The sequence below is a fragment of the Trichomycterus rosablanca genome, chromosome 1 (assembly GCF_030014385.1).
Source record: "Trichomycterus rosablanca isolate fTriRos1 chromosome 1, fTriRos1.hap1, whole genome shotgun sequence".
Lineage (NCBI taxonomy): Eukaryota > Metazoa > Chordata > Actinopteri > Siluriformes > Trichomycteridae > Trichomycterus > Trichomycterus rosablanca.
Genome location: NC_085988.1, coordinates 62,333,241 through 62,346,416, shown reverse-complemented (window position 1 = coordinate 62,346,416; position 13,176 = coordinate 62,333,241). Strand labels below are relative to the sequence as shown.

At 45.2% G+C, this 13,176-nt stretch overlaps 1 protein-coding gene across 1 annotated transcript in view; it reads left to right on the top strand.

Annotated features, from left to right (window-relative positions):
* The window catches only part of stab2 (stabilin 2), a 99,580-nt gene that overhangs the window by 54,277 nt on the left and 32,127 nt on the right, over window positions 1-13,176 (top strand). Inside the window, exon 37 of the mRNA XM_063007611.1 lies at window positions 12,976-13,059. Coding sequence (XP_062863681.1) covers window positions 12,976-13,059 — 84 coding nt within the window. The remainder of the gene's footprint in view (window positions 1-12,975; window positions 13,060-13,176) is intronic.

The window sequence follows — 13,176 nt, the reverse complement described above, 5'->3', positions numbered from 1 at the left end:
CTAAAAACCGGGCGTGGCAGGTGGGTGTGGGTTCGAATCCCCATGCTGTATCTGAGTCGGGGTTACATCAGTGAGCTTTACGATATAGAGTTGGAACAGCGTTGATATCTCAAATTTAAAAAAAATGAATGGAAGTGAATGGGGCTGAAAACCGGGCGTGGCAGGTGGGTGTGGGTTCGAATCCCCATGCTGTATCTGAGTCGGGGTTACATCAGTGAGCTTTACGATATAGAGTCGGAACAGCGTTGATATCTCAAATTTAAAAAAAATGAATGGAAGTGAATGAGGCTGAAAACCGGGCGTGGCAGGTGGGTGTGGGTTCGAATCCTCATGCTGTATCTAAGTCGGGGTTACATCAGTGAGCTTTACGATATAGAGTTGGAACAGCGTTGATATCTCAAATTTAAAAAAAATGAATGGAAGTGAATGAGGCTGAAAACCGGGCGTGGCAGGTGGGTGTGGGTTCGAATCCCCATGCTGTATCTGAGTCGGGGTTACATCAGTGAGCTTTACGATATAGAGTTGGAACAGCGTTGATATCTCAAATTTAAAAAAAATGAATGGAAGTGAATGAGGCTGAAAACCGGGCGTGGCAGGTGGGTGTGGGTTCGAATCCCCATGCTGTATCTGAGTCGGGGTTACATCAGTGAGCTTTACGATATAGAGTTGGAACGGCGTCGATATCTCAAACTTTCAAAAAATGAATGGAAGTGAATGGGGCTAAAAACCGGGCGTGGCAGGTGGGTGTGGGTTCGAATCCCCATGCTGTATCTGAGTCGGGGTTACATCAGTGAGCTTTACGATTTAGAGTTGAAAGGGCGACATTATCTCAAACTTTCAAAAAATGAATGGAAGTGAATAAAGTCAAAAACCGGGCGTGGCAGGTGGGCGTGGGTTCGAATCCCCATGCTGTATCTGAGTCGGGGTTACATCAGTGAGCTTTACGATATAGAGTCGGAACGGCGTCGATATCTCGAACTTTCAAAAAATGAATGGAAGTGAATGGGGACAAAAACCGGGCGTGGCAGGTGGGCGTGGGTTCGAATCCCCATGCTCAGTGGGAAGTGAGCGTATCTAAATGCTGTATGTGAGTGGGGTTACATCAGTGGGAAGTGAGCGTATCTAAATGCTGTATAGAAGAGCTACAGTGTGTGTTTGGGGGACGGGGGGGGGTAAATACTTTATCTTTAAATCCTAGCTCTCGATTTGAGTATAGGAAAATCCCATTCTAAAAAATGAATGGAAGTCAATGGGACCAAAAAACGCTACAAAAGCGGGCGTGGCACGTGAACGCGCGGGCGAATCAAAAAGTTGTATACAAGCGCTCCATTCCCGTATGGGCCGGACCATTTGGCGCTGGAACGGGGTCGATATCTCGAAAACTGCGGGAGGAGAAGCACGGACAAAAAACCGGCAGAATAATAATAATAATAATATGACTAACGGATAACAATAGTATGATTGCCTTTAGGCAATCACACTAACTAGAGAGTGCATTTCCGGAGAAAATGCGAGTGTGATTGCCGTGTGCCGGTCGGCGGGCGTGCGCAGGTCGGGGGCGCGCATGCGTTTAGAAGTGGTGCGGTGCGTGGGGTGTGAATACTTTCTCCCAGACAGGCCACTGTATCTGTGCACAAGCTGTGGTGTGAGCACAAGTTCACTCTGGGTGTGTTTGAAAAGCCAAACCTGTAAAAAAATGCATTTCTGCACGTTTGTACTGCTTACAAATCAGTACTCATTCATTTACATGTGATTATCACTGCAGGGGCCATGGTATTGCGCAATCTATGATCGGCTGTGTCTCATTTACAGATTTCAGGCATAGTGCACTCAGACTTCGGTCCCTCTTTTAGCATTTAGCAATTCCCATTGATTTCAATGCATCCGTTAGCCTTGAAGCTAACGGATATAAATATCTTTGTTTCTGTTGCAGCGCGAACGATATGACGCTCACTGCAAAGTCTAACTGCACTATAATTTCATTCTGTGCAGCGTTTTCATCTTAAAAATCACTAATACTTTAGTTACAGACCAAAATAAGTCAGATTTTTTGGCGGCCGCCATTTTCTATTCTCAGAACGGCCTGAAGATGCCGTCTACGTCATCACGTTGACGTTCTGTGGAAAGCCAAAGGTGTCAAGATTTTTGTCCAAAAATTCGGGCAAAAACGGGCATAAATGCCACACGGATGGGCGTATCCGGATGATTTTTTGGATTTGGGCGCTAATTAATGACCCGGTCGATCAAGGGTTGGAACGGCGTTGATAGCTCGAAATTCATTTCAAAATGAATGGGAGTCAATGGGGAAAAACGGGCACCTTAAAACGGGCACTGTGCCCACAGTGTTGGTTCGATCAAAAAGTTGTATACAAGCGCTCTATTCCCGTATGGGCCGGACGATTTGGCGCTGGAACGGGGTCGATATCTCGAAAACTGCGGGAGAAGAAGCACGGACAAAAAACGGGCAGAATAATAATAATATATTGAAAACGAAAATAACAATAACAATAGTGTGCTTGCATTCTGCAATCACACTAACTAGAGATGTGCATTTCCGGAGAAAATGCGAGTGTGATTGCCGTGTGCCGATCGGGCGTGGGTTCGAATCCCCATGCTCTATCCAACTCGGAGAGTCATCAGTGGGCTTCACGATTTAGAGTTGGAACGGCATTGATATCTCGAACTTTCAAAAAATGAATGGAAGTAAATAAAGCCAAAAAACGGGCGTGGCAGGTGGGCATGGGTTCGAGTCCCCATGCTGTACCCATGTAGGGGTGTCATCATTGGGCATTACGATTTAGAGTTGGAACGGCGTCAATATCTCGAACTTTCAAAAAATGAATGGAAGTGAATGGGGACAAAAACCGGGCGTGGCAGATGGGCGTGGGTTCGAATCCCCATGCTGTATCTGAGTCGGGGTTACATCAGTGGGCTTTACGATTTAAAGTTGTAACGGTGTTGATGTCTCAAACTTTCAAAAAATGAATGGAAGTGAATAGGGACAAAAACCGGGCGTGGCAGGTGGGCGTGGGTTCGAATCCCCATGTTGTATCTGAGTCGGGGTTACATCAGTGAGCTTTACGATTTAAAGTTGGAACGGTGTTGATATCTCAAACTTTCAAAAAATGAATGGAAGTAAATGGAGCCGAAAAACGGGCGTGGCAGGTGGGGGTAAGTTCGAATCCCCATGCTGTACCCAAGTCGGGGTTACATCAGTGGGCTTTATGATTTAGAGTTGGAACGGCGTCGATATCTCAAACTTTCAAAAAATGAATGGAAGTGAATGGGGACAAAAACCGGGCGTGGCAGGTGGGTGTGGGTTCGAATCCCCATGCTGTACCCAAGTCGGGGTTACATCAGTGGGCTTTATGATTTAGAGTTGGAACGGCGTTGATATCTCGAACTTTCAAAAAATGAATAGAAGTGAATGGGGCCGAAAACCGGGCGTGGCAGGTGGGCGTGGGTTCGAATCCCCATGCTGTACCCAAGTCGGGGTTACATCAGTGAGCTTTACGATTTAGAGTTGGAACGGCGTCGATATCTCGAACTTTCAAAAAATGAATGGAAGTGAATGGAGCAGAAAAAACGGGCGTGGCAGGTGGGCATGGGTTCGAATCCCCATGCTGTACCCAAGTCGGGGTTACATCAGTGGGCTTTATGATTTAGAGTTGGAACGGCGTTGATATCTCGAACTTTCAAAAAATGAATAGAAGTGAATGGGGCTGAAAACCGGGCGTGGCAGTTGGGCGTGGGTTCGAATCCCCATGCTGTACCCAAGTAGGGGTTACATCAGTGGACTTTACGATTTAGAGTTGGAACGGCGTTGATATCTCAAACTTTCAAAAAATGAATGGAAGTGAATGGGGCTGAAAACCGGGCGTGGCAGGTGGGTGTGGGTTCGAATCCCCATGCTGTATCTGAGTCGGGGTTACATCAGTGAGCTTTACGATATAGAGTTGGAACGGCGTTGATATCTCGAACTTTCAAAAAATGAATGGAAGTGAATGGGGACAAAAACCGGGCGTGGCAGGTGGGCGTGGGTTCGAATCCCCATGCTCAGTGGGAAGTAAGCGTATCTAAATGCTGTATGTGAGTGGGGTTACATCAGTGGGAAGTGAGCGTATCTAAATGCTGTATAGAAGAGCTACAGTGTGTGTTTGGGGGACGGGGGGGGTAAATACTTTATCTTTAAATCCTAGCTCTCGATTTGAGTCGAGGGCGGGTATAGGAAAATCCCATTCTAAAAAATGAATGGAAGTCAATGGGACCAAAAAACGCTACAAAAGCGGGCGTGGCGGGCGAACGCGCGGGCGTATCAAAAAGTTGTATACAAGCGCTCCATTCCCGTATGGGCCGGACGATTTGGCGCTGGAACGGGGTCGATATCTCGAAAACTGCGGGAGGAGAAGCACGGACAAAAAACCGGCAGAATAATAATAATAACTAGAGAGTGCATTTCCGGAGAAAATGCGAGTGTGATTGCCGTGTGCCGGTCGGCGGGCGTGCGCAGGTCGGGGGCGCGCATGCGTTTAGAAGTGGTGCGGTGCGTGGGGTGTGAATACTTTCTCCCAGACAGGCCACTGTATCTGTGCACAAGCTGTGGTGTGAGCACAAGTTCACTCTGGGTGTGTTTGAAAAGCCAAACCTGTAAAAAAATGCATTTCTGCACGTTTGTACTGCTTACAAATCAGTACTCATTCATTTACATGTGATTATCACTGCAGGGGCCATGGTATTGCGCAATCTATGATCGGCTGTGTCTCATTTACAGATTTCAGGCATAGTGCACTCAGACTTCGGTCCCTCTTTTAGCATTTAGCAATTCCCATTGATTTCAATGCATCCGTTAGCCTTGAAGCTAACGGATATAAATATCTTTGTTTCTGTTGCAGCGCGAACGATATGACGCTCACTGCAAAGTCTAACTGCACTATAATTTCATTCTGTGCAGCGTTTTCATCTTAAAAATCACTAATACTTTAGTTACAGACCAAAATAAGTCAGATTTTTTGGCGGCCGCCATTTTCTATTCTCAGAACGGCCTGAAGATGCCGTCTACGTCATCACGTTGACGTTCTGTGGAAAGCCAAAGGTGTCAAGATTTTTGTCCAAAAATTCGGGCAAAAACGGGCATAAATGCCACACGGATGGGCGTATCCGGATGATTTTTTGGATTTGGGCGCTAATTAATGACCCGGTCGATCAAGGGTTGGAACGGCGTTGATAGCTCGAAATTCATTTCAAAATGAATGGGAGTCAATGGGGAAAAACGGGCACCTTAAAACGGGCACTGTGCCCACAGTGTTGGTTCGATCAAAAAGTTGTATACAAGCGCTCTATTCCCGTATGGGCCGGACGATTTGGCGCTGGAACGGGGTCGATATCTCGAAAACTGCGGGAGAAGAAGCACGGACAAAAAACGGGCAGAATAATAATAATATATTGAAAACGAAAATAACAATAACAATAGTGTGCTTGCATTCTGCAATCACACTAACTAGAGAGTGCATTTCCGGAGAAAATGCGAGTGTGATTGCCGTGTGCCGGTCGGCGGGCGTGCGCAGGTCGGGGGCGCGCATGCGTTTAGAAGTGGTGCGGTGCGTGGGGTGTGAATACTTTCTCCCAGACAGGCCACTGTATCTGTGCACAAGCTGTGGTGTGAGCACAAGTTCACTCTGGGTGTGTTTGAAAAGCCAAACCTGTAAAAAAATGCATTTCTGCACGTTTGTACTGCTTACAAATCAGTACTCATTCATTTACATGTGATTATCACTGCAGGGGCCATGGTATTGCGCAATCTATGATCGGCTGTGTCTCATTTACAGCTTTCAGGCATAGTGCACTCAGACTTCGGTCCCTCTTTTAGCATTTAGCAATTCCCATTGATTTCAATGCATCCGTTAGCCTTGAAGCTAACGGATATAAATATCTTTGTTTCTGTTGCAGCGCGAACGATATGACGCTCACTGCAAAGTCTAACTGCACTATAATTTCATTCTGTGCAGCGTTTTCATCTTAAAAATCACTAATACTTTAGTTACAGACCAAAATAAGTCAGATTTTTTTGGCGGCCGCCATTTTCTATTCTCAGAACGGCCTGAAGATGCCGTCTACGTCATCACGTTGACGTTCTGTGGAAAGCCAAAGGTGTCAAGATTTTTGTCCAAAAATTCGGGCAAAAACGGGCATAAATGCCACACGGATGGGCGTATCCGGATGATTTTTTGGATTTGGGCGCTAATTAATGACCCGGTCGATCAAGGGTTGGAACGGCGTTGATAGCTCGAAATTCATTTCAAAATGAATGGGAGTCAATGGGGAAAAACGGGCACCTTAAAACGGGCACTGTGCCCACAGTGTTGGTTCGATCAAAAAGTTGTATACAAGCGCTCTATTCCCGTATGGGCCGGACGATTTGGCGCTGGAACGGGGTCGATATCTCGAAAACTGCGGGAGAAGAAGCACGGACAAAAAACGGGCAGAATAATAATAATATATTGAAAACGAAAATAACAATAACAATAGTGTGCTTGCATTCTGCAATCACACTAACTAGAGAGTGCATTTCCGGAGAAAATGCGAGTGTGATTGCCGTGTGCCGGTCGGCGGGCGTGCGCAGGTCGGGGGCGCGCATGCGTTTAGAAGTGGTGCGGTGCGTGGGGTGTGAATACTTTCTCCCAGACAGGCCACTGTATCTGTGCACAAGCTGTGGTGTGAGCACAAGTTCACTCTGGGTGTGTTTGAAAAGCCAAACCTGTAAAAAAATGCATTTCTGCACGTTTGTACTGCTTACAAATCAGTACTCATTCATTTACATGTGATTATCACTGCAGGGGCCATGGTATTGCGCAATCTATGATCGGCTGTGTCTCATTTACAGCTTTCAGGCATAGTGCACTCAGACTTCGGTCCCTCTTTTAGCATTTAGCAATTCCCATTGATTTCAATGCATCCGTTAGCCTTGAAGCTAACGGATATAAATATCTTTGTTTCTGTTGCAGCGCGAACGATATGACGCTCACTGCAAAGTCTAACTGCACTATAATTTCATTCTGTGCAGCGTTTTCATCTTAAAAATCACTAATACTTTAGTTACAGACCAAAATAAGTCAGATTTTTTGGCGGCCGCCATTTTCTATTCTCAGAACGGCCTGAAGATGCCGTCTACGTCATCACGTTGACGTTCTGTGGAAAGCCAAAGGTGTCAAGATTTTTGTCCAAAAATTCGGGCAAAAACGGGCATAAATGCCACACGGATGGGCGTATCCGGATGATTTTTTGGATTTGGGCGCTAATTAATGACCCGGTCGATCAAGGGTTGGAACGGCGTTGATAGCTCGAAATTCATTTCAAAATGAATGGGAGTCAATGGGGAAAAACGGGCACCTTAAAACGGGCACTGTGCCCACAGTGTTGGTTCGATCAAAAAGTTGTATACAAGCGCTCTATTCCCGTATGGGCCGGACGATTTGGCGCTGGAACGGGGTCGATATCTCGAAAACTGCGGGAGAAGAAGCACGGACAAAAAACGGGCAGAATAATAATAATATATTGAAAACGAAAATAACAATAACAATAGTGTGCTTGCATTCTGCAATCACACTAACTAGAGAGTGCATTTCCGGAGAAAATGCGAGTGTGATTGCCGTGTGCCGGTCGGCGGGCGTGCGCAGGTCGGGGGCGCGCATGCGTTTAGAAGTGGTGCGGTGCGTGGGGTGTGAATACTTTCTCCCAGACAGGCCACTGTATCTGTGCACAAGCTGTGGTGTGAGCACAAGTTCACTCTGGGTGTGTTTGAAAAGCCAAACCTGTAAAAAAATGCATTTCTGCACGTTTGTACTGCTTACAAATCAGTACTCATTCATTTACATGTGATTATCACTGCAGGGGCCATGGTATTGCGCAATCTATGATCGGCTGTGTCTCATTTACAGCTTTCAGGCATAGTGCACTCAGACTTCGGTCCCTCTTTTAGCATTTAGCAATTCCCATTGATTTCAATGCATCCGTTAGCCTTGAAGCTAACGGATATAAATATCTTTGTTTCTGTTGCAGCGCGAACGATATGACGCTCACTGCAAAGTCTAACTGCACTATAATTTCATTCTGTGCAGCGTTTTCATCTTAAAAATCACTAATACTTTAGTTACAGACCAAAATAAGTCAGATTTTTTGGCGGCCGCCATTTTCTATTCTCAGAACGGCCTGAAGATGCCGTCTACGTCATCACGTTGACGTTCTGTGGAAAGCCAAAGGTGTCAAGATTTTTGTCCAAAAATTCGGGCAAAAACGGGCATAAATGCCACACGGATGGGCGTATCCGGATGATTTTTTGGATTTGGGCGCTAATTAATGACCCGGTCGATCAAGGGTTGGAACGGCGTTGATAGCTCGAAATTCATTTCAAAATGAATGGGAGTCAATGGGGAAAAACGGGCACCTTAAAACGGGCACTGTGCCCACAGTGTTGGTTCGATCAAAAAGTTGTATACAAGCGCTCTATTCCCGTATGGGCCGGACGATTTGGCGCTGGAACGGGGTCGATATCTCGAAAACTGCGGGAGAAGAAGCACGGACAAAAAACGGGCAGAATAATAATAATATATTGAAAACGAAAATAACAATAACAATAGTGTGCTTGCATTCTGCAATCACACTAACTAGAGATGTGCATTTCCGGAGAAAATGCGAGTGTGATTGCCGTGTGCCGGTCGGGCGGGCGCGTATCCTAATGCTTTATCCAACTCGGGGTGTCATCAGTGGGCTTTACGATTTAGAATTGGAACGGCGTCGATATCTCGAACTTTCAAAAATTGAATGGAAGTGAATGGGGACAAAAACCGGGCGTGGCAGTTGGGCGTGGGTTCGAATTCCCATGCTGAATCTGAGTCGGGGTTACATCAGTGAGCTTTACGATATAGAGTTGGAACGGCGTCGATATCTCGAACTTTCAAAAAATGAATGGAAGTGAATGGGGACAAAAACCGGGCGTGGCAGGTGGGTGTGGGTTCGAATCCCCATGCTGTATCTAAGTCGGGGTTACATCAGTGAGCTTTACGATATAGAGTTGGAACGGCGTCGATATCTCGAACTTTCAAAAAATGAATGGAAGTGAATGGGGACAAAAACCGGGCGTGGCAGGTGGGCGTGGGGTCGAATCCCCATGCTGTATCTGAGTCCGGGTTACATCAGTGAGCTTTACGATATAGAGTTGGAACGGCGTCGATATCTCAAACTTTCAAAAAATGAATGGAAGTGAATGGGGCCGAAAACCGGGCGTGGCAGGTGGGTGTGGGTTCAAATCCCCATGCTGTATCTGAGTCGGGGTTACATCAGTGAGCTTTACGATATAGAGTTGGAACGGCGTTGATATCTCGAACTTTCAAAAAATGAATGGAAGTGAATGGGGCCAAAAACCGGGCGTGGCAGGTGGGCGTGGGTTCGAATCCCCATGCTGTACCCCAGTCGGGGTTACATCAGTGGGCTTTACGATTAAGAGTTGGAACGGCGTTGATATCTCGAACTTTCAAAAAATGAATGGAAGTGAATGGAACAGAAAAACCGGGCGTGGCAGGTGGGCGTGGGTTCGAATCCCCATGCTGTATCTGAGTCGGGGTTACATCAGGGGGCTTTACGATTTAGAGTTGGAACGGTGTCGATATCTCGAACTTTCAAAAAATGAATGGAAGTGAATGGGGACAAAAACCGGGCGTGGCAGGTGGGCGCGGGTTCGAATCCCCGGGCTGTATCTGAGTCGGGGTAACATCAGTGAGCTTTACGATATAGAGTTGGAACGGCGTTGATATCTCGAACTTTCAAAAAATGAATGGAAGTGAATGGGGCCGAAAACCGGGCGTGGCAGGTGGGTGTGGGTTCGAATCCCCATGCTGTACCCAAGTCGGGGTTACATCAGTGGGCTTTATGATTTAGAGTTGGAACGGCGTCGATATCTCGAACTTTCAAAAAATGAATGGAAGTGAATGGAGCAGAAAAAACGGGCGTGGCAGGTGGGCATGGGTTTGAATCCCCATGCTGTATCTTAGTCGGGGTTACATCAGTGGGCTTTACGATATAGAGTTGGAACGATGTTGATATCTTGAACTTTCAAAAAATGAATAGAAGTGAATGGGGCTGAAAACCGGGCGTGGCAGTTGGGCGTGGGTTCGAATCCCCATGCTGTACCCAAGTAGGGGTTACATCAGTGGACTTTACGATTTAGAGTTGGAACGGCGTTGATATCTCAAACTTTCAAAAAATGAATGGAAGTGAATGGGGCTGAAAACCGGGCGTGGCAGGTGGGCGTGGGTTCGAATCCCCATGCTGTATCTGAGTCGGGGTTACATCAGTGAGCTTCACGATATAGAGTTGGAACGGCGTTGATATCTCGAACTTTCAAAAAATGAATGGAAGTGAATGGGGACAAAAACCGGGCGTGGCAGGTGGGCGTGGGTTCGAATCCCCATGCTCAGTGGGAAGTAAGCGTATCTAAATGCTGTATGTGAGTGGGGTTACATCAGTGGGAAGTGAGCGTATCTAAATGCTGTATAGAAGAGCTACAGTGTGTGTTTGGGGGACGGGGGGGGTAAATACTTTATCTTTAAATCCTAGCTCTCGATTTGAGTATAGGAAAATCCCATTCTAAAAAATGAATGGAAGTCAATGGGACCAAAAAACGCTACAAAAGCGGGCGTGGCGGGCGAACGCGCGGGCGTATCAAAAAGTTGTATACAAGCGCTCCATTCCCGTATGGGCCGGACGATTTGGCGCTGGAACGGGGTCGATATCTCGAAAACTGCGGGAGGAGAAGCACGGACAAAAAACCGGCAGAATAATAATAATAACTAGAGAGTGCATTTCCGGAGAAAATGCGAGTGTGATTGCCGTGTGCCGGTCGGCGGGCGTGCGCAGGTCGGGGGCGCGCATGCGTTTAGAAGTGGTGCGGTGCGTGGGGTGTGAATACTTTCTCCCAGACAGGCCACTGTATCTGTGCACAAGCTGTGGTGTGAGCACAAGTTCACTCTGGGTGTGTTTGAAAAGCCAAACCTGTAAAAAAATGCATTTCTGCACGTTTGTACTGCTTACAAATCAGTACTCATTCATTTACATGTGATTATCACTGCAGGGGCCATGGTATTGCGCAATCTATGATCGGCTGTGTCTCATTTACAGATTTCAGGCATAGTGCACTCAGACTTCGGTCCCTCTTTTAGCATTTAGCAATTCCCATTGATTTCAATGCATCCGTTAGCCTTGAAGCTAACGGATATAAATATCTTTGTTTCTGTTGCAGCGCGAACGATATGACGCTCACTGCAAAGTCTAACTGCACTATAATTTCATTCTGTGCAGCGTTTTCATCTTAAAAATCACTAATACTTTAGTTACAGACCAAAATAAGTCAGATTTTTTGGCGGCCGCCATTTTCTATTCTCAGAACGGCCTGAAGATGCCGTCTACGTCATCACGTTGACGTTCTGTGGAAAGCCAAAGGTGTCAAGATTTTTGTCCAAAAATTCGGGCAAAAACGGGCATAAATGCCACACGGATGGGCGTATCCGGATGATTTTTTGGATTTGGGCGCTAATTAATGACCCGGTCGATCAAGGGTTGGAACGGCGTTGATAGCTCGAAATTCATTTCAAAATGAATGGGAGTCAATGGGGAAAAACGGGCACCTTAAAACGGGCACTGTGCCCACAGTGTTGGTTCGATCAAAAAGTTGTATACAAGCGCTCTATTCCCGTATGGGCCGGACGATTTGGCGCTGGAACGGGGTCGATATCTCGAAAACTGCGGGAGAAGAAGCACGGACAAAAAACGGGCAGAATAATAATAATATATTGAAAACGAAAATAACAATAACAATAGTGTGCTTGCATTCTGCAATCACACTAATAATATGACTTTCGGATAACAATAGTATGATTGCCTTTAGGCAATCACACTAATAATTAAATACACACAACATAAAAACAGCATTCCAACCACAACCCCTAAAACTGCATAGGCTGTGGCTTCAGGGCATTCTGGGATGCCAGACTCCCTTGGCCGATGATGCACGCAGGGGACCCTCCCCTTTCCGCCTTATTACGGTCACCACAATACTTATTTGTATTATCATTATTCTGGCCATAATTCATTAAATTTAGCAATTAATTAATTAATAAGTGTAGCTCATCATCTTACAATAACTACAGTAATGATGTGAGGAAGAGCCTTTAAAATACCCACTACATCATTATCAATTATGATTGGCATGGTCAGTTAGTGCTTGTAATGAACTGTTCGTTACTGACTCTGTTTAAAATCTACATTCTGAAAGTCGAACTGTTTCTGCTTAATTGATTAAATTCCTCAAACCTCCCAGATCCAGTGGTTTTTACATCCAAATCCAGAATTAAATTTTCACTGTTAGCTATGCACTTTAATCCTAGCCTACTAGTGCACACAGTTTAAGGGTTAATTAACAGTTAAATATAATTAATTCACTGTTATTACCCATGACATTAAAATCCTAATAATTACCTTCTTTATCCTAGTTAAAGTTGTGGTGGGTCAGGTGCAACCTGAAAACATTGGACACAATAAAGGAAAAAAAGACTTGGATGACTCCAATTCATTACACGGCAACACACACCTAGTTATTTACACCTAAAGGCAATTTATGTTAGTAATTTAAGCGGATACAGTGAGCACATGTCAAACTCTTTAAAGACTGTAACCAATAGCAGTGATCAAACCCTTGTCTGTGGAACCCATGTATGTATTGTATGTATTACACTCTTTCAGCTGCATCACTGTACTGCAAAACTGCTATATATGCTGTAATATTTATATATAACAGTTATTAAAATCAAAGGTACTTTATCATATACAACAAGTGATAAACCAAGTGTAACAGTTAGTATAGTGTAGCTGTATTGTTGTTGTTTTAAATATGGTATAACCTCAATAACATGTGCTTTTTATTAAAAGGTAACAGCGAGAAAATGCACATACAGTGTGAAGAAGTATGGATTGTTCGTCGGCTGTGCAGCTTTATGTGAAAAGTTAAATATTGTATGTATGCTCTTTTTAAAATAATAATTATACCATATAAATTATGAATAATAGTATAAAGGTTTGCTAAAAGTGTGATGATTACTTATGAATATACATTTTCTATTTTATATAATT